The 22447-nt window shown below is 35.3% G+C and overlaps 1 protein-coding gene across 3 annotated transcripts in view; it reads left to right on the forward strand.

The window, feature by feature from the left end:
• The window catches only part of ANLN (anillin, actin binding protein), a 54095-nt gene that overhangs the window by 7946 nt on the left and 23702 nt on the right, over nucleotides 1-22447 (forward strand). For 2 of the 3 annotated variants that reach the window (XM_082399500.1, XM_082399502.1), the window contains exons 3-17: nucleotides 551-874; nucleotides 4751-5130; nucleotides 6297-6525; nucleotides 8379-8569; nucleotides 8841-8948; nucleotides 12581-12704; nucleotides 16546-16656; nucleotides 17367-17605; nucleotides 18308-18453; nucleotides 18729-18876; nucleotides 19215-19350; nucleotides 19995-20177; nucleotides 21153-21279; nucleotides 21938-21986; nucleotides 22079-22135. In XM_082399500.1, the coding sequence (XP_082255626.1) occupies nucleotides 551-874; nucleotides 4751-5130; nucleotides 6297-6525; nucleotides 8379-8569; nucleotides 8841-8948; nucleotides 12581-12704; nucleotides 16546-16656; nucleotides 17367-17605; nucleotides 18308-18453; nucleotides 18729-18876; nucleotides 19215-19350; nucleotides 19995-20177; nucleotides 21153-21279; nucleotides 21938-21986; nucleotides 22079-22135 (2552 nt within the window). The remainder of the gene's footprint in view (nucleotides 1-550; nucleotides 875-4750; nucleotides 5131-6296; nucleotides 6526-8378; nucleotides 8570-8840; nucleotides 8949-12580; nucleotides 12705-16545; nucleotides 16657-17366; nucleotides 17606-18307; nucleotides 18454-18728; nucleotides 18877-19214; nucleotides 19351-19994; nucleotides 20178-21152; nucleotides 21280-21937; nucleotides 21987-22078; nucleotides 22136-22447) is intronic. The other variant, XM_082399501.1, reaches the window with a different exon arrangement.

Raw genomic sequence — 22447 nt, forward strand, 5'->3', positions numbered from 1 at the left:
CTTTTTTTGGATCTCTGCCTCCTAAACCTCAAGCCAGGTGCCCTTCTACCCTTGTTTACTATTGTTCATGAAAGATTGTTTTTAAAAGCAGAAAGCTTGTGTCTACCCTTAGTTCAGCTATGTCACTTTAAGCAGGTAACTTGATTTCTTTGGGCCTGATTTTTCTTATTTAAAAGTGTGGTGATTGGGCTGTATGATCTTTAAAATCCCTTAGAACATTTGCTTATTCTGTGTGTGTGCACTTTTTATTTACTAGTGTCTTAAGACCACATAGAATATTATGCATATATCTTGAGGATGTTATTTGAAGATTTTTTTCATTAAGGTTTTTTAAACCATAAATTATATGTTTGTTTAAAGAGAAATCTCTTATATCAGATTTCTGAGTTACCGAAAGAAAGTAGAATTTTATGTATTTCTTGTTGTGAGTAAAATCATTTAAAGGAACAGAGAGACAGTGTTTTATTAATTTGTACCTACTGTAAGTTTTTCATGCTGTGAGGAATTACAGAATTTTTATTTTTTATTTTTTTTGTCCTTTTTAATCTAGAGAAATCTTGCACAAAACCATCACCATCAAAAAAACGCTGTTCTGACAACACTGAAGTAGAAGTTCCCAACTTGGAAAATGAAAAACCGGTTGAGTCAGCTTCTGCAAAACCTTGTTCTCCAAGTCCTGTGTCTCCTCAGGCACAGCCACAAGCGCCACAAGTGCCAGCTGGTGTCAGTGATTCCGTGGCCGCCCCGGCATCGCTGCTGGGAGTGAGGAGAGGGCTAAACTCAAGATTGGAAGGAACTGCAGCCTCCTCAGTCAAAACACGAATGCAAAAGCTGGCTGAGCAGCGGCGTCACTGGGATAATGATGATGTGACAGGTATAAACTATGTGAATGGTGTGGTCCTTAAATCTGTGTCAGTACGATTCAACTTGGTATGTTGAAAATTTTATGTATCAGTTAACACATGAAAGGTAAATGCTTTTGATCTATATCCTGAGAATCCATTGCTCGCAAATGGTTTGTATATCAGTATATATTTATCAGTTGGTTGTGTTCTCATCGAAGTAGATGACGATGAGATTCTTAGACTGGTTCACAAAACCCTGATCTTGTAACGGAACCATCTTATATTTGCAATAAAAACAGGAGAGTATAAACTATACTCTTGGCATTATCAGCATTGCTGCCCTTCAACTCTGTGTTCAAGAAATCCTATTTCATGGTTTCGTTAATTAAATAAACTTGAGTGACTAAGGTATGCAATGCTGTTCAACAGGGGAGAAAGAAAACTTCAGAAAACATTTATCGAGCACCTGCAAAGCATGTTTTCATGCAAAAGATGCTGGAGACAGATAAAGTGACCTGATCTTTGCCCTTCATGGGCCCATAATCTGATGGAGAGCTTATCTCCTACCTCGTTACAAAAAAAGCCTTGGGATGACTTACAAAAATACCTATATTAAAAATGGGAAAAATGAGGAAATCAAGGTGAAGAGAAGGAAAAACAAAGTGAAGGGTAAAGTTAGTTTATTAAATACAGGCCTTAAGGTCCTCCTCACTTGCTAGAGATGGTTCTGAACTTGCTAGCAGCCAATGCAGAGAGATGAAATGCTATCAATTACATGACTAATGTTTATAAAAAAAAAAAAGAAAAAAAACAGAGCCGTGGTTGGCACTAAGACCTAAGAGAACTTTCTTCCCTGGGTCCTAAAGATAACTGTGGGAGCTAGTGAAGGTGTAAGGTTTCTCAGGGTAGGCAGATAGCTGGCTCCAGGCTCAGTTCAGTAAATGCAGTTCTAAAGTGAGCCAGCACAGTGCAGGTAGACAGCTCGGTGACGACTGGGCCTTACCCGAGGAAGCGTTCCTCAGGCTTTGGCTTTCAGCCCAGCTCCTATGTATCAGACCACTGGATTGGAATCTCAGGAGTGCGGTGGAGCCCTGGGGTGTGCTTTTTATCCCTTCCTTCCTTCCTTCCTCCCTCCCTCCCTTTCTTCCTTCCTTCCTTCCTTTCTCTTTTTTTAAAGCTCTGTAGGTAATTCTGACACATAGCCAGAATTAAGACCAAGTGGTCTGAGGAAATGGATGGGCTACGTATATTTCAGGCAGTCTTCCATAAATATCAATTCTTTTAACTGAAATTTTGATAAGTATTGGATAGAAAAACGTTTAAGATTATCTCTTCTGGCAGTGATGATCATCTCAAGAGCAAACACTTACCGTGTGAAATGCTAGACGTTCTAAATATTTTAAAATTCTAATGTAATATAGCATTTAATTCTTACAACAATCTTATGACATGCATACTACTTTTTCTTCATGTTGTAGAAGAGGAGACTGGGTTCAGAGAGACTAAGACGCCTGCCCACAGTCAGCAGCAGCTAAAATTCAAACCTCAGTTGTCTGACTCTAGGGCTCAACTTTTATGACCTGCCCGATGTTTTTGGGCGTGTTAACAGGGTGCTGGTAGTCCACATTGTAAATTATAACTATTTATTTTAGTAGTGGGTGGGGTTAACCATGCTTCTTTATAACGTCTGAGGAGGCTAACCAGTAAATGTGCCTCAATAGAAGAATGTTCCATTTCTGTTTTGTAGGAAATATCTATGGGCAGAGGAGTGGAGATTTTCCTTTTAAAAAAAAGAAAGAGTGTTGTGATTTAGTGCATGATCAAGAATACGACCAAGGCCCTAAACATTCTAGAGAAGGAAGCTTTGCAGCAGTGATTTCGAATATGTTGAAAGCAAATGTTCACAAATGCCCCCCTCGGCCTTGAAAATAAATCTCATTAAGGCACCATAGCCTGTCTAATTTTAAGCATTGAAACTTATGAATAAAGTGTTTGTGATGAATGATTTAGTGAGTACTATACAGGACTGTGGGTATAGCCAATTAAAGGTTTGAGGGATTATTCTAAAATATAATTTATCTGAAGGCTTTCTTTCTGACAAAGAATAGTTAGAGGAGCTAGAGGTCTATTAAGCCCATTCCTAAAACATAACAGTAAAACTGTCGTCTACTTAGAAGACAGTGCTTATTCTAAAGAAAATGATGAAGGTATGCAAAAAGGTATTGTAGGGAGGGTGGTGGTCAGGAAATCTTTTCTGGAGGAGGCAGAGATAACTAACCTGGACTTTGAGGGGCAGCTGGCTTCAGACAGTAGAGATATTCTAGGCAAAAACAACAGAACGGATGAAAAGCACAGAGGTACTGTGAGCGTACTGTGTGTATAAAGAGTAGGTATTCTGGTATATAGTTCATGTGGTAGAAAAGCAAGAGATAAATTTGAAGAAAGCAGCAGGGTCCAGAGCATTTGGAATTTAACCAGGAGGTGATGGAGAGGAACTGAGAGAGTTTAAGTAGGCAAATGTTTTAGAAAGATCACTCTGGCGTCAGAATTGAGGAGGGATTGACGAGGGCAGAGATTCCAAGCAGGAACACCAGTTAGAAGGCCAGTGCTGTAATTCAGGCATAATGATGAAGGCCTGTGAAAGTGAAGAGGAGGCTGGATTTGAGAGATTTAGGAGATAGAATCTGTGGGACTTAATGCCTGCGTGGTGGATGGTAAGGGAGAAGGGAGGAAGAGGCACGATGAGGAGGAATGTGTTGGGGGCAGTTTCAACTTCAGATATATTATTTGGGGTGTCCGTGGGATAGTCAAATGGAGGTAGCTGGTAGTTAGAAGGAGACCACGGAGGACAGACCGCAGAGACAGAACTAATAGAGGATGATGTCACGTGGAAATACAAGGCCCGCAAAGTGTGTGGGCATCTGGTGAAAATAGCAAAAGCAACTTCAGGGCAGTGGTGTAGGCAGAAGGCAGGTTGAAGGGAGTTGAGTGGTGAGTGAATACAGTGCAGGGAAAGAAGGACATTACCTAAAAGGGGGTATACATTGATGAGAGGATGTTTGGTTTTAGCTTTAAGATGAGAGAGACTTGAGCTTATTTATGTGTAGAAAAAAAAGTTTGTAGAAAGGAAGAAGAGGTTATTTGGAGCAAGATCCCTGAGGTTTTGGGGGAGTAGAATTGAGAATTCAGACAGAATTATAAGCCTTGGACAGCAGGAGGGCTATCTGTTCCATTGACTGAATGTTTGAAACAGAAAGTGCCATGAACTTTGACTGCCCTATATACTCTTTATGCATACAGGCCTTCGTAAGTTAAGTATTGCTTATTTGAGATTTATCTCCAAATGAAGTAACTGTGCAGAAAAACATTTCAGTCTAACCCTGTGCTATCCAATACCATAACCACTAGCCATATGTAGCTTTTAAACTTAAATTAATTAAAATGAAATGAAGTTTCTTATTGCTCTTACCACAATTCAAATGCTCACTAGCCGTATGTGGCTAGTTGTTACTGTATTAGACACCATGGATATAGAACATCTCCATCATTGCAGAAAGTTCTGTTGTACAGCACTGGTCTAATACATTTTTAAAACAAATATGTTGAATATGTAATCTTAAATTGTGCAGTGTTATAACATCATAAATTAATCCTAAAAATATAACCTAAATCTATGGTGTCTTATAGATTCATAATCCATCAAATAATTGAAAAGAATAGGTGTAACAAAGTGTTCTTTTTTTTTTTCTTTTTTTAAATTTGGATTAAGTATCTGATTTGAAAATATATTTCAAATTTAAGCAGTTTGGTAGTTTCATGCATATGAGAAAAGCTTTTTTTTTTGAGTGATCCCTTTATTACACACACATATAACTCATGAATTTTAACTTTTAAAACATTTTCAGATGATATACACGAAAGCTCACCCATCTCAGCAATGCCGTCAGAGGCTACCTCCCCTCCCAAACCATCCCTTTCAGAGGCCTCAGCAACTCCAGTTGGCAGAAAGGGCCGTCTAGCCAACCTTGCTGCAACTATTTGCTCCTGGGAAGATGATGTAAAAAACTCATCTGCAAAGCAAAACAGTGTACAAGAACAGCCTGGTACCACTTGTTTATCCAAATTTTCCTCTGCAAGTGGAGCATCTGCTAGGATCAATAGCAGCAGTGTTAAGCAGGAAGCTACATGCTGTTCCCAAAGGGATGGCGATGCCTCTTTGAATAAAGCCTCATCCTCTAGCGCTGTGGGTGCATCTTTGATTAATGTTGCAATTTCCAGCTCTGGGGTAAGTAAATATAATTTTGGTCTTTGGAAACCTTTTTTGTTGTTGTTATGAGTAATAATTTATATATATGTGTAGGTATGCATTTTATAACATATATAGGATGTTTATATGTATTTTTAGAGTATTTCATAGAAAGTAAAAATCATAAATTTGGTATTCTGTCCCAAGATAAATGAGCAATTGACAACTAAATTACACTAATTTAATGTAACTCCAAAGTATATACTATGGAATGGTGGAACCTCTTCTTAGTCCTCAGGGAGAGCCTGAACATTACTTTCTCTATTAGAATGCTCTATGTATGTGTATAAATACAAGAAAGACATCAAATATCTCTGAAAACTAGTAGCAGTAGTTACCTCTAGAAGGCAATTGTCAAGGGTGGGCATGATACCTTTACTGTATATTGTTTTGAAATGTTTGAAAGATTACCTTGCCCATGTGTTATCTCAACGGTTTTTAAAAAAATATGAAAAAACCAAAACAGAAAAAAATGTTGTGTTTCTGAGCATTGTCTTTAAGTGTAGAACCAGGTTTTGGAATTAGACAGACCTGCATTCAATCCCAGCCCTTCCACATAATTAGAAGTGTGGCTTTGGAGAGTTACTTAATCTTGCAAAACTTTATTTTTCCATTTGTAAATTGGGAAAGAAAGGGTTTGGGAGGATTAAATGAGATAATGTACATAAAGCACTTAGTATGGTGCTTGGCACATAGTAAATACTTAATAACTTATAGTTCACCTTCAAGTACATGATACGATTTTGTCAAGTTAATATTGATTTAATTAAACTGCAAATATATAGGTAATTTGACCTAATACAGTTAACATTTATAAAGGTACTAGTGTGATAATATAAAAGAAATTGTTTTTTAAAATAGTGAGTGACCCTATCCCTCGTAGTAAATTACCCATCAGTATATTATGCAGACTAAACTACATATTATAATTTGAATAATGGCATTTTCTAAGTTAATTTTTTTCAAACCTTTCAAATTTGTTTGATCTATTAGAGAGTAAGATACTTTTTTTCATGAGTTTACATAAAGGCTACTGAGCATATAGGATTTGAGTTGGTTTTTTTATAGGATTTGAGTGCTTTTTATAGAACTACCTTTAGATATTGTGAATGTTGTTATTTACCCTAAGTATTATCATGTTGCAGAAAGCTACTTCTTCCCCAGTGAAATCTTCTACTACATCCATCACCAGTGCTAAAAATTGTGAGGTACAAAATCCTGAACTACTTCAAAAAACCTCTGTTAGTCCTCTTAAAACAGAGGTGTCAAAATCAACTGAGAGGTCAACTGTATCCAGGTCAGTTCGGCCCAAGGAAGAATTAAACAGAGAAATTTGTCTGCAATCTCAACCTAAGGACAAATCTACAACACCAGGTAACATATTTTTAAAAAAATTTAAAGTACTGCTGACTATTTTCAGTGTGTCTGTTCTTAGCATTTTAAATATCCAATTGCTCATGGTACAGTGTTGGTTTGCCAGGGCAAATGCCCGAACGTATCAAGTGAGACTTATTCAAAGTCAGCTTTAATTAAAGCTATTTAATTGAATGAATGTTCATTAATGTAGACTAGCCCAGTTACTGGTCAAAGTGTTTAACTTGTTACATTTTAACAGTTTAAACATGCTTTTTTCTAGAAAGACCTAGATACTTTCTTCTATACTTTTTGATGCAGACAAAGCATATACAACTGGAAATCACATTTTAAGGATATAATGGAGAAGCGTTCTTATAACCAAGCGTGCAAAGCAGTGCTTCTCAAACTTCACTATGAAAGCACCCGTAGTAGCAAAGGGAAGGGAATATGTATACAAATGACTCCACTCCCATTTAATTTATATGTGTGTATATTGTATGTGAATGTATACATATGAAGATTCAATTTTACTATGGTAAACTGATGCTCCAGGAAGTCCATATTTATCTTGTGGTGACTTACACCTTCTGGTATACCCCCGCATGCTATTGGTTGAGAAACATAGGACTAAAAAAATATGGTTCAAATATAGGGTAATATAGTGTACTTTGAGCTATATTCTTTTTCATTAGAATTGCTTTCGGAAAGACTGTGTTAATTCTACATTTTAACTTCTTAAAAATACAATCTCTCCAGAAATAATAGTTCATCATAAAAGAGAAGTAGTCAGAGAGATGAGAGTGGGGAATCCATTAGTTATGGGATGAGTAGAAACCAGCAGTCAGTTTCCAGATGAGCCAAAATGAGAATTGGAGACAATAGCAAAAGCCCCACGTGAAATTAGACTACGACTCCCTGTTTTCTAAAGACTTATGGCATAGATAAGAATGACATAAGGGGCATTGTTGGGAATTCCCTGGTGGTATTGTGGTTAGGACTCGGCGCTTTCACTGCTGGTCATGGGTCAAATTCTGCCCTTCACCTGTTTTTGCAAATAAAGTTTTATTGGAACACAGCCATGCCCATTTACTGTCTGTGGCTGCTTTCATGCTTCAGTGCAGAGTTGAGTAGTTGTGACAATGGCCATATGGCCTGCAAAGCCCCAAATATTTACTCTTTGGCTGTTTATGGTAAAATGTTTGCCAGTTAATGATATAGGTAACCTCCTTTTATGTAGTGCAACCCTAGCATTCTTATAATGGAGGTGGTATGTATCCCATTTGTTCTATTTTAAATGTATCTCATACTATTTTAGATGAGTACTGTTTTAAGACTTTATAAAACCAAGACATCCTTTGATAAAGTAAATTATCCCTAATTATTATTTTTGAAAGAGAAAAAGGATTTAATCACTGGATTTTCATGTTAGACTTCCTAAAAGCAAGAAAATAAATTGGGCTGTAGAAATATTAGTAGTTGGGTTATCATGGCCAGGATACTTGGTTGTTAGGGTATATTATTAATGCACATACAGTCAATTTCCAATCATCTAGGTTCTGATTATTTAGTTTAAGGGTTTTCTAATCCCTACTGTCCTCTTACTCTACTTTTTAAAAATTCTTCTTCTTGTTTTTTTTAAAGAATTAAATCCTGTAAAACAAATTTTAGGACATGGAGTTAAATAGTGTGGTAAAAAAACTTATTTTTTTTAAGTTTTTTGAACTATTTTCTTTCTGTTTACTTTCTGAATGAATATTCCTAGTAGAATCAAAGCATTTTGGAGCTGAACTGGATTTTAGAACTTTTCCCATAGAAATCATAATTGTTACTTATTCTAAACAGCCTCCCAAAAATGTGTGTATTATCTTTAGGAGGAGCAGGAATTAAGCCTTTCCTGGAACGCTTTGGAGAGCGTTGTCAAGAGCACAGCAAAGAAAGTCCAGCTCGTAGCACACCCCATAGAACTCCCATTATCACTCCAAATACAAAGGCCATACAAGAAAGATTATTCAAGCAAAACGCATCTTCGTCTACTACTCATTTAGCGCAACAGCTCAAGCAGGTATGGCTTACTGCTTTTAACATTATTCATTACATGGTATGAGCATAGAACCTAGAAGTCAAACTATGAATTCTGACTCCAGTCTTTTTGACTGGAGATAAATAGCATCCTGATTCTCTGTATCACTTGTTTCAAATTAGAAATATTATTGTCCTATATTCTGTGTGTATTGTGAGTTTAATCTGAAAACTGAGGACAAGGTTAGTAGAATTTGAATATTATTAAACATACTTTTGGCTCTTGTGTAAAATAGAGCTTTTGATGGTTTTAGGAACGTCAAAAAGAACTAGCATGTCTTCGTGGCCGATTTGACAAGGGCAGTTTATGGAGTGCAGAAAAAGGCGAAAACTCAAGAAGCAAACAACTAGAAACCAAACAGGTAATGTAAACAAGAAATGTAAAAGTGAACTTGTTACCAAAGTAGTGCTGGGATTTAACTTGTGGTTCTGTATTGTAAAATAATTCTTTATATACTGTCTTGTTCCAATAAACTATGCAGCTTTCTATTCATAAACTCCTTAAATGGTCATACCAACTTTGCTTGTTCCAATTAACTATGCAGCTTTCCATTCATAAACTCCTTAAATGTTCATACCAACTTTGCTTTTCTCTTGTGATATTTTGCCATTTAATGGAACTTTTAACCATGTTTACTGATGACCTACTTAAAATCAAATTTAAAAGGTATTCTCATCATTCAATTGATTTCAGATTCCTTTTAACATTCTATTTAGATGCTGGTTTTCAAATATTTCTCAGAATCTACTTTTCTCATTAATGATTATATATCTCTCCCCAAATACCATACTTTTAGACTATCTGTAATTCTTTCAGTCACCAAATACCTCCCAGATTTCTCTTTACTCATATTACTTCTGGTCAAATTTCATTGATAAGCCTTCAACAAAATCCCTACTGTGTTAAACTATCTTCTGTTTCATCTACATGCCTACTGTGTACAAAATACTGTGTTAGGAGATATACATACATATATATATATATATATATATATATATATATATATATATATATATATATATATATATACACACACATTTTACTCTCAGTTTTATTGAGATATAATTGACATACAACACTGTAAAAGTTTAATGATTTGACTTACATACATTATGAAATGATTACCACAATAAGTTTAGTGAACCTCCATCATCTCATAGATACAAAATTAAAGAAATAGAAAAAAACATATTTTCCTTGTGATGTGAACTCTTAGGATTTACTCTCATAACATACTGCAGTGTTAATTATGTTAATCAGGTTGTACATTATATCTCTAGTACTTATTCATCTCATAACTGGAAGATAATACCTTTTGACTACTTTCATCCAATTCCCCCTTCCCCTACCCCCTCCTTTGGTAACCACAAAGCTGATCATTTTTTCTATGAGTTTGTTTGTTTTTGAAGTATAATTGACCTATACCACTATGTTAGTTCTGGTTGCACAGTACAGTGATTTGATGTTTCTATACATTACAAAATGATCACTACAATAAGTCTAGTTACCATCTGTCACCGTACGAAGATATTACATTATTATTGACTGTATTCCCAGTGCTGTACCTTTCATCCCTGTGATTCATTTATTTTATAGCTGGAAGTTTGTACCTCTTAATTTTCCTGTGTTAGGATATATTTTTAAGCTAAAAATAATAGAACTATATTTAACGTGGTTACCAGTAGAAATAGAATAATACATTTATCCTTTATTCTTTGAGAAGGATCTATTTGATTTTGTTTTTTTATCAGTTCCCTCGCTTAACAAATCATGTTTCTCAAGGTCCTGATCTCAACCATTTTTTTTTGTCTCACTTGTCCTGGAACATCTCTTTCCCATCCTCATATCTAGCTTCAGTCAATCACAGAAATGCTGATAATGCTTGGCTATTCTGCCCTCACCTCTCTCCTGAACTCTAATTGAGCTTTGGTTGGCTGGCAGAGCTTTCTATGCTTTGCTGGAATATCTTCCCCATGTAGTCTCTGTCTTCACTTAGGGCTTTACTCTATACTTCATCATCTAAAACAATCTGGCAGTACCTCCTTGGCTCCTTCCTCTTGTTACTATGTCTTCCCACCCGCTGGCCTCTAGCACATGCACACACACATCCAGTGATACATTTTCTAAGTATGTCACCAAGCTTCCTTATCTTGTGTATTTTCCTCTGCCATTGCCTTAATCATTACCATAGCTTTGTGTGAACACCCTGCTTTTAGTCTGGCTTCTCTCCAGTCCATCTAACCCACTGCTGCTAGAAAAATATTTCTAAAAGGCAGATAGGCATGTATTCCCTTGCTTAAAATCCTGGAGAGCTCCCCATAGCTAACATCAGAAAAATGTCTAAAGTGCTTGGCTTGATATCTAGAATCATTCAGAAATCTGTCTTCTCTTCCCTGCTCCTCCACATATGTGCTTCAGTCCTGCCATGCAGACTATTTGTAGTCTCTCAAATGTACCCATATTTTCAGATCTCTTTGTCTTTGCCTTGCTAGTCTCTCTGGATGAAATATCTCTGTGGTGAGCTCCTGCTTCATTAAGAATAGGTTAAATTTTAATTCCCTCTGGAAGTTTTTACTTGGCCCTTTTCCCAGTCCCCCTCCTGCTTTTTTGGGCCCATGTCATCCTGTTTTTACCTCACTGGAATATTTATCTTCCTATAATTGTTTTAACTTTGTTTTTCACCACTGTCTATGAGAGCCTTATTCATCTCTGTCTGTGTTCTCAGTGCTTGACTCGCAGTAGGAGCACAGTAAATTTGTCTTTGGAAGAAAGAACGAATGGGCTAATCCTTCCCATCGGCATAAAGCAAGCTATTATCTGTGATCTTAAAACAAAAACAACTCTTTTGATCTCCTATTCCCCTCCCTTTCTTTGCCTCCTTTTCATCCAGCCTCTTCCAAAAGGGTGTCTCTACTTGTATCTTCCAGTTTTTCTCTTCCCTTCTCTCTTGATCTCTCCACTCAGGCATTCACCACTACCCTTATCAAATTCACCAGTGATCTTCAGTAATCAGTTTTCAGGTGTTTAACTTGACCTATTATTAGCAGCATTTGACATTGTGAATCACTCTCTTCTGTTTGAAGCACCTTCTTCACTTGGTTGCCGGTAGGTCATAGTCTCATGGTTTTCCTTCTACATCTCTGGAAAATAAAAAGCAACCGTTCTTAAATGATTTTTTTTTGTTAAATGATTCCTGATAAACCTGTGGAATCCCTCCCCAGACAGTTGCACATATACATGTAAAGAAAATTCTGAACACAATAATGGGGAGTTCAGGGGTCTCCCCACCTCAGAACTCATCTGTGGTACCTACAGAAAGAGCAGCCTAAAAGATGGGAGGGAAAAGCAGTTGAGTATGGTATAACTGAAGTCAGGGGAAGAAAGAGCCTTTCAGAAGGGAGGAGTGGTTGGTATTGCCAAGTGTTTGTTGTCAGACGTAGACTGGACTGAGACCACTGGGTTTTGACATAAGGAGCTTGTTGTGACTTGGCAGAGCCTTTTAATGAAGTGGTGAGGGTAGAATGCAGGTAGTAGTGGGTGAAGAGCAGAGTCCAGGCGTATAGGCAGTCCTCAGAAGTTTGGTTCTAAAGGGAAGGGAGCAAGGAGGTGGTGGCTAGAAAGGGATGAGGAAGTGGCGTGTGGTTTTGCTTGTATTTGTTTTGGTCTTTCTGAGGAGACAATTATTTTTTCCCAATATGTGGCTTTCACCTGAATTGATTTATCTAAAGCTGAACTCTGATGTGGATTTTCATTCTCTCTTGCCTACTGGTCTCTAAAAAAGATTTTACATACTATGAATTACCAAGAATGTGAACTAGCACCGAGGCCTTTTGTGTTCTAAACATGGCTGGACCCTTTCACATTCATTATCTGTTTTGTTCTGAGGAAGCTTATATAGAACAATGACTCTTACTTATTTCATTTAATAACATGTAAAAAGACAAAATTTATAGTTTTGAGAGATAAAGTTTATCTCTTCATTTGCTTTTGCAGGAAATTCACTGTCAGAACACTCCCCTCAGAAAACAAGTTGGTCCAAATACCCCATCACTTCCAGTAACAGAAAAGGTGGCAGAAAATCAGACACCAGCAAAACCTTCTAGTATAGAACCTACGGGTAAGCGTTTTCTATTTCTACTTCACTTAAAATGTAGATTTCAGTCTACCATAGTTTTGGAAATTGGACTGGAAAGCAGAAATGCTGTTCTAGTGTAAAAAGACAGATTCATTTCTTCATTTCCACTTACCTTTTCATTTCTGGCCATGCAATATCCTTCTTCTTTAAGTTATCTTTCCAGAGTGAGAATGCATACACTTGATGAGAGTGTAAATTACTATAAGTATTTTTTGGAGAAAAATTCAGTAATATCTATTGAATTGTAAAGTGTGTGTGCTCTGCAAGTGTTTCTGTAAGTTGAATTCTTAGAACTAGTGTGCATAGGTGTATGTACAAATATATTAATTGTAGCACCATTTGTAATAGTAATAAGATTTAAATGACCTAAATGCACATCAGTAGAAGACTGTAAATAAATTGTGCTAAATCCATGTAATCAAGTATTATGTAGCTGCTTAAAATGAATAAGGTAGCTTTGTATGTAATGACATTTAATATATCATAGGCAGTTAAATTAAAAAAAAACAATAGTGGTAAAAATACATATTACTGAAATTCGCCATCTTAACAGTTTTTAAGTGTACAATTCAGTAGTGTTAAGTATATTCACACTGTTGAGGAACAGATCTCTGGAACTTTCATTTGGTAAAACTGAAACTCTATACCCATTAAACAACAACTCCCGTTTTCCCCCTCCTGAGCCTCTGGTCACCAGCATTCTACATTCTGTTTCTATAAATTTGACTACCTCATATAGATTAGATACCTCATATAAATGCAATAATATAGTATTTGTCTTTTTGTGGCTAGCATATTTAATTTAGCATAATGTCCCAGGGTTCATCCATGTTGACATGTCAGGACTACCTTCCTTTTTAAAGCTGAATAATATTTCATTGTGTAGATATACCATATTTTGTTTATCCATTATCCATTGATGGACATGTGGGTTGCTTCCACCTTTTGGCTGTTGTGGATAGTGCTATTATGAACATGGGTATGCAAATATCTCTTCGAGACCCTGCTTTCAATTCTTTTGGCTGTATACCCAGAAGTAGGATTGCTTGATCATGCAGTAGTTCTATTTTTAATATTTTGAGGAACTATTATGCTGGTTTCCATAGTGGTCACACTATTTACATTCTCACCAACAGTGCACAAGCATTCTAATTTCTCCACACCCTCATCAACACTTGTTATTTTTTGTTTTCTTGACAGTAGCTATCCTAATATGTATGAGTTATTAACTCGTTGTGATTTTGATTTGCATTTCTCCTATGATTGGAAATGTTGAGCATCTTTTCGCATGCTTGTTGGCCATTTGTATATCATCTTTGGAGAAGTGTCTGTTCATGTCCTTTGCCCATTTTTAAATCAGGTTGATTTTTTGTTATTGAGTTGTAGGAGTTCTTATATTCTGAATATTAACCCCTTGTCAAATATATGATTTGCAAATATTTTCTCACATTCAGTAGGTTGATACACAAAACTTTTTTTTTAAATTGAGGTATAGTTGATTGACAATATTGTTTGAGGTGTACAACATAATGATTAAACATTTTTATAGATTATACTCCATTTTAGTTATCATAAAATATTTTCCATGTGCTAGACAATATATCCTTGAAACTTACTTATTTTATACATAGTGGTTTGTACCTCTTAATCCCCTACTCCTACCTTGCCCCCTCTCCCACAAAAGTTTTTAAGTTTGATGTAGTCCCATTTGTCTATTTTTACTTTTGTTGCCTGCTTTGTGTTATACCCAGGAAATCATCACCAAACCCAATGTCATGAAGCTTTCTTTCTCTCTCTGTTTTCTTCTGGGAGTTTTATAGTTTTGAGTCTTACATTATGTCTTTAATCCATTTTGAGTTGATTTTTGTATATGATGTCAGATAAAGGTCCAACTTAATTCTTTGCATGTAAATATCCAGTTTTCCCTACATCATTTGTCCTTTCCCCATTGAATTATCTTGGCAGCCTTGTTAAAGATCATTTGACCATATATGTGAAGTTTTATTTCTGGGCTCTCTCTTCTTTTCCATTGGTCTATATGTCTATCTTTATGCTAATACCATACTATATTGATTATTATAGCTTTGTAATATGTTTTGAAATCAGGAAATGTCAGTCTTCTAACTTTGTTCTCTTTCAAAATTGTTTTGGATATTCAGGGTCTCTTGAAGTTCCATATGAATTTTAGGACAGACTTTCTATTTCTCCAAAAAGTGCTATTGGGATGTTGATAAGAATTGCATTGAATCTGTAGATTGCTTTGGGTAGTATTGATATCTTAACAGTATTAAGTCTTCCAATTCATGAACATGGGATGTCTTTCCATATATTTGTGTTTTTTTAAATGTCTTTCAGCAATATTTTGTACTTTTCAGTATACAAGTCTATCACCTCCTTGGTAAGGTTTATTCCTAAGTATTTTATTCTGTTTCATGCTATTGTAAATGGAATTGTTTTCTTAATTTGCTCTTCAGATTGTCCATTGTTAGTATATAGAAATGTAACTGGTTTTTTTGTGTTGATTTTATATTTTGCATCTTTGCTGAATTTGTATATTATTCTAACAGGTTTTTTTGTGTGGAATCTTTAGAGTTTTCTATATATAAGATCATGTTATCTGTGAACAGAGATAATTTTACTTCTTTTAAAATTTGGATTCTTTTAATTTATTTTTCTTGCCTATTGCTCTGACTAGGACTTTTAAAAAGCTATGTTGACTAGAAATGGTGAGAGTGGGCTTATCTCTAGCTTGTCTTGTTCCTGATCTTAGAGGAAAAGCTTTCAATCTTTTACCATTAAGTATAATGTTAGCTGTGGGCTTCTCATATATGGTCTTTATTATGTTGAAGTAGTGTTTTTCTATTGCTAGTTAAGTGTTTTTATTGACACTTTTTAAAAAGTGAAAAACAAAATGCAGAACAGCGTGTTTAGTATGATCACACTATTTACAATAGCCAGGACATGGAAGCAACCTAAGTGTCCATCGACAGATGAATGGATAAAGAAGATGTGACACATATATACAATGGAATATTACTCAGCCATGAAAAGAAACGAAAATGAATTATTTGTAGTGAGGTGGATGGACCTAGAGTTTGTCATCCAGAGTGAAGTAAGTCAGAAAGAGAAAAACAAATACCATATGCTAACACATACATATGGAATCTAAAAAAAAAAAAAAAGGTTCTGATGAACCTAGGGACAGGACAGGATAAAGATGCAGGTGTAAAGAATGGACTTGGGGAGGGGGAAGGGTGAGCTGGGACGAAGTGAGAGAGTGGCATTGACATATATACACTACCAAATGTAAAATAGATAGCTAGTGGGAAGCAGCACATAGCATAGGGAGATCAGCTTGGTACTTTGTGACCACCTAGAGGGGTGGGATAGGGAGGGTTGGGGGGAGAAGCAAGAAGGAGGGGATATGGGGATATATGTATACATATAGCTCGTTCACTTTGTTATATAGCAGAAACTAACACAACATTGTAAAGCAATCATACTCCAACAAAGATGTTAAAAAATAAAATAAAATAATGGAAAAATTTTTTAAAAAGGATATATACATATGTATACATAGGGGGAAAACTGGAAGAACAAACAATAACCTGGTAATATTAGTGTCCCCTTTCTCTTCTAGGGAAGAAGAGAGAGATGGGAAAGTTAAGAGAAGACAGGTGCTTTGGGGGATTCTCTACTTTATGCATTTCTGGATTTGAAATGCATAGCTTTATAATCAGAAAACAAGATATGTAAGATTCCTTAATTGAAAAACTCTAAGTTTTTATATATATTCATATGGTTTTTCCTAAATTTTTTTTAGGTTTTACTGGATCTGAAATGACGAAGTCTAGCCCTTTGAAAATAACATTGTTTTTAGAAGAGGAAAAGTCCTTAAAAGTAACATCAGACCCAAAGGTTGAACAGCTGACTGGTTGGTTTTTGTTGTTTTCATTCTTTTTCTCTTATTAACTCTGGACATGCTAGGAGAATTAGTATTCTCATATTCAAATATGCAGTGTTCTATATTTCAAAATATGATTTTATAATACTCTTTTTTTTTTTTCCACTAGGAAATACTCTAGCTTTCACAAAATACAGTACTGTTAACAGTTATCTTTAGGTCCCAGGCCCCTGTGAAAATCTGATTAAGGCTATCACTCACTTTCACAGGGAAAGGAAATGTGCTGCCCTTCCACACTCTGCATGTATGGTTAGAGGAATCAGTGGCCCTTGAAGTTTTGTGAACCCTGCCCTAAGTGATGTTAATATTTTCCTATTATTGACTGCAATGTGAAAGGGCAGTTCCCAACAATAGAAAAAGAATTATTTGAAAAAATATTTTTTGTAAATCTGAAGCTTTTGGCTATTATCTTGCAGTCTGGGTTTTTAATATTCTTTCTTAAACCTGAAGAATTGAATCAGCTTTTGATAGTTCCCACCTTTATTACTTAGAAAATGTTATTGGAACTTTATATTAGTAGTATTCTATTTCTTTTTGCTTTGTTTGTTTAGGAGGTACTTTTTCATAGGGCTTTTTCTTCCTGTTTATTAAGTAAGCATATGAATGTTAGGTCTTCTCTGTTATCCGTTTAATTCTTAAAGGTCTGCATCACAGTATTTACCTGTTGAAATATTTTTCAGAGGTGGTACGTGAAATTGAGATGAGTGTGGATGATGATGATGATATCAACAGTTCCAAAGTAATTAATGACATCTTCAGTGATGTCCTAGAGGAAGGTGAACTAGATGTGGAAAAGAGCCAGGAGGAGATGCATCACGCAGATGCAGAAAGCAGCGAGGAACAGGAAGATGCACTGAATATCTCCTCGATGTCTTTACTTGCTCCATTAGCACAGACAGTTGGTGTGGTAAGTCCAGAGGTAAGAAAGGACTAAATGTAAACAGGCCCAGCACATAAAGAAACTAAGTAGAATTTGGATCCCTTTTTGTTTTAGTTGGTGCATGGGGATTTGGCACTCTGTAGTCAGGGGTATTTTGCAAACCTTATGTTAATTCTCTTAAAAGAGAGCTTAAAACTCTTCAGTGGTTTCCTGTTGGCCTTAGATGAAATCCAAACTGTAACATGGCTTAAAAGGCCAGACATTTGGGCTCAAATCCTGGCTCTGCCATTAACCAATGTTTATGGGTCAGGTTATTTAACCTCTTTGCCACAGTTAAATGTTAAATTAGGTTAAAAATAGTACCTGCATCATGGGGTTGAAGTGCATATTAGATCATATTAGCATATTAGTATTTAGCACCAGATAGATAACTAACGTTTATTGAGAACTAGCTCTACTGTTATAAGTGATCACCCTAAATTGAATAACTGCGCCTTTTTTTGGAGGTTGATTCTATTAGAAATATTTTTTAAAAAGAGTTACAAGTGTAGGCTTCAGCTGTCTTTGAACTTTTATTCATATACATTTTAGGAACTTATTTAAGTTTGCCTTGTTTTTATGATGAATCGGTCAACTTATTGGATATTTATTTTCTGGTAATAAAGTCATTCAATTCCTCAGATTTCTCATTTAGAATCAATGTCACCCATAAAATCTAATATCTGATGTGCCTTCCTGCAGAATTTAGTTTCTTCGCCTAGATGGGAATTGAAAGACACCAGCATAAGTGATGAAAGTCCAAAGCCAGGAAAATTCCAAAGAACCCGTGTCCCTCGAGCTGAGTCTGGTGATAGTATGGGTTCTGAAGATCATGATCTTCCTTATAGGTGAGAACATCTTAGAAGACATTCACTCACTAAGGGTCATGGTTTAGATTGACATAACAAGTTTTGTTATTTATAATTATAGCGTTATTAGTATTAACCTTTATAAAACTTTGAAATAGCTTTGGTAAGCCTCTCTTTCACCCAATGGCATTTTCCATTCTAGTGAAGTGTTCTGCTGATATGTTGCAATATCAATATTCTGCTGATATGTTCAACAAAGGATAGTGCTTAGTGTGTTGCTGGATTTCTAATAGAGTATAACTTATTTCCTGAAGCATTGATGCATATAGATCTCAAAGAGTCAAAGAAACAGACCGTCCTTCAATAAAGCAGGTGATTGTTCGGAAGGAAGATGTTACTTCAAAATTGAATGAAAAAAAGAATGGCTTTCCTTGTCAGGTTAACATCAAACAGAAAATGCAGGTATGTACTGTGGAAAGGGGATTTGGAAGTTTGACAGCATGAGATGGTGAGCTCCTTGAGGACAAGAGCCCAGCCTTATTCATTTCTGTATCCTGAGTGACTAGGACAGTGTGTGACATGCAGGAGCTCAGGAGCTTAATCCTGAATTCAGTTTGAGAAAAGTCCTCTTTTTTGGTGCATAGTCTAGAAACTTGAACAGTGAAACTGTAACGTTTTGACTTCCCTCTCTGGAGATTTTGGAAATTACCCAATTGGATAAATTATAATTAAAGTTTAAATAAAGTGAAAATGGTGATTAAAAATGTGAGTTTTTTTCCTCCTCTCATTGGTTTCACTAGGAACTCAATAATGAAATAAATTTGCAGCAGACAGTGATCTATCAGGCTAGCCAGGCTCTTAACTGTTGTGTTGATGAAGAGCACGGAAAAGGGTCGCTGGAAGAAGCTGAAGCAGAAAGACTTCTTCTAATTGCAAGTATGTGTGATACACCTGAAACAATTCCAACACAATTTCAAACCAGGAAAAACTCATTTTGTCTAGTATATTCAGAAATTTCTAATTTTAGAGAAAGGGCTTTTTTGATAATCTGTTTCAGCTGATCTATTTTTTGTTTCTTATAAAGTTTGTGAAAGCACTACATGTAAAATAAGGTGTAGTTTGCATGAAAGGGTGAAAGAACCTTGAATGCATTTGAAGAAATGTAGTGTAAAGAGTATGCTAAGAATGAATACATGAACTCACACACATACGTACTCTTTATGCACACACACATACATGCTCTATCTCTGTACCTGTCTATGTACATATAGCTAAAAATAAGTATGTGAATTTTGTTGTGTGTATGTGTGGTGGTGGATGACAGGGCATGTTAGGATGGAGAGATTAACCATGCAAGAAAACTGACCAAAAGTTAAAATATTAAATTACAAGGATTTTGTGAACAGATTGAGCAATCAAGGTTTTACCTAACTACCTACCACCTGTTTATATGAAGGAAGAGTTACTGATTCTGTCTTTGGTGTTGTATACAATTGCCACATGAGTGCATTTTCTTGAATTGGTTTCATTTAGAAACAATTGCAGTTTTAATATTTGAAATATTGCATATTTCTACATAGCTGAGAAGAGAACACTTTTGATTGATGAATTGAATAAGTTGAAGAATGAAGGGCCTCAGAGGAAGAATAAGGCTGGTCCCATATCCCAAAGTGAATTTGTCCCTTCCAAAGGATCAATTACTTTGTCAGAAATCCGCTTGCCTCTAAAAGCAGATTTTGTCTGCAGTACAGTTCAGAAACCAGGTATGGTGATTTTTATTTACTCACTTCTAGATCATATGTTAAATTATGAACCTCACCTAGATTGGAATTGTGCAAATGGGAACAAGTAGAGCATGCATAAAGACACAAGGCTTGTATCTCAGGCCTTTAGTTCCTTTTATGTAGATGTGTGTATAAAAATAACCAAGGAAAAATTTCACATATGGTCTTACTGATCCATACAATAACAGACATAGGTCTAACTGAAAGTAAGGCTTGTTAAACGTAATACTGAACATAAAATAAATTACTAAGATGAGTTATTCTGACACAACAGACCATTTGACTTTCATTAATTTTATTGTGGAAAGTATTGGGCATCTAAAAGAACTTAATTTACTTACTCTATTCTGTTTAAAATTCACTCCGTCATGTAAATTTGTTCTTTGAATCCTGAATTACTGGTTGTGGGAGTGAAGAGCATCACAGTGTAGATACTTCTATTGAAATTTTATTCCCTTTATTCCTCTAGATTGAATAAATAAACTTTTCTAAGCTATGTATTCTACTTAAAATCATATTTAAACAAAGTGGGTAAAGGAGGTTATGGCACCAGTATCTGAAAAATAGGGCAGGATGGTAACTTTCACAGAAATATAGTATTTTAATCTCAGTTTTGAAATAACAAACCAGAATTTACCCTTTTGAGATGTATACTATTAGCTAAAGAATTTCGGGTCAATAGGTAAAATTTGAAGTCAGCAGAAACTGAGGAATGTGTAGCGAAGTTATTTCAGTTCACTTAAAAGGAAGAGACCTTGGAGATGCTGTTCCAGGAACATGTCTGTCTGCTTATGTCTTGTCTTTTTGTGTCTGAAAAGTTGACTTTAGAAAATTTAAAATGAATTTTATGTAAATCAGTTGCAGTATTACTTTATTCATTTGGTCTTCCAGAATGCTGATTAGCTAAATCTGATTTTGCTTGTGCTTATTAGGTAATGTGATTATTTCTTACAGATGCAGCAAATTACTATTTCTTAATTATACTAAAAGCAGGAGCTGAAAATATGGTAGCCACACCATTAGCAAGTACCTCAAATTCTCTTAATGGCGATGCTCTAACATTCACTACTACATTTACTTTGTAAGTAAATTAGGCTTTTGATGGTTCAAACATACTTTTCTTTTTTAATAGAGTTAATACAGTCTAAGCATCCAGGTAGAATTTATAATCTTTGAAATGCAGTATGTTTATTGTTTTTATATGGACAAATAACTCATTTTTCAGTTTGTTGGTTTAACTCTTTTATGTTTCCGATCTTTTCTTCCATTGAGTAGCATGTTTCTTCCACGTGACTGTAGGTATTTGATGTTTTGAAGTGTTTTAACATATATATTTACTACACACACACACACACACACACACAAAACAGACACACACATGCAAAATCTGGACCACAATTTTTTAATATATACTTTAAATCTCTTAATGTACTTAACATTAAGTCTCAGTGAAAGACATTTATATTTAGTGTCAGAGATTTATTTTGAAACTAGAGTCAAAATCTAGTTTGGAAGAAAAACTACTTTTATTTAAGATCTTGAGTTGTAAAATGCTGAAGAAAATGTTTGACCTGTATTATAGGAAAAAATAGACTGTTCTTACCAGTTTTTATATTCTTTAATAGTTTATAACTATTGTCTTTAGTTTTAAAACACAGTGAATTCCTTTACTCTCAGTCTTGTAACAGTATTTGTGGCATAATTTTTAATGGCATAATTTGATATTTTTATTTTTCCAGGCGGGATGTGTCAAATGACTTTGAAATAAATATTGAAGTTTACAGCTTGGTAAGCAGTTAAAGCTTTCTAAAGTAACTAATAGTGTATTTTTCTTAAAGACATCAGATTTTAAGTTACTTATGCTTTGGATTTGTGTGTAGGTACAAAAGAAAGATCCCTCAGGCCCTGATAAGAAGAAAAAAGCATACAAGTCAAAGGTGAGAATGAAAGAAACCCAGTAGAAATATAATCAGAAATAGGAGATATAATGTCTGTTTAAAATTATGTATAATTTTTAATAATTATCAAGCTTTTGGGTCATTTTTATGCCTTAAATTTCTAGTTACTGCACATAATAGGTATAGGTATGAATACTGAGAGTAAACTTGCAGTGAGTGACCATGACCCTAAGTATAAGCTACCGATATTACTCAGGCTAGACAATTCTGTTTTCTCCATATCTGCTTGACAACTATTATTATCTCTTTAAACTTTTCTCAGGCCTTTCCTCTGAACTCTTGTCTTACTAA

The sequence above is a fragment of the Balaenoptera borealis genome, assembly GCF_965194805.1.
Source record: "Balaenoptera borealis genome assembly, chromosome: 7".
NCBI classification, from domain to species: Eukaryota; Metazoa; Chordata; class Mammalia; order Artiodactyla; family Balaenopteridae; genus Balaenoptera; species Balaenoptera borealis.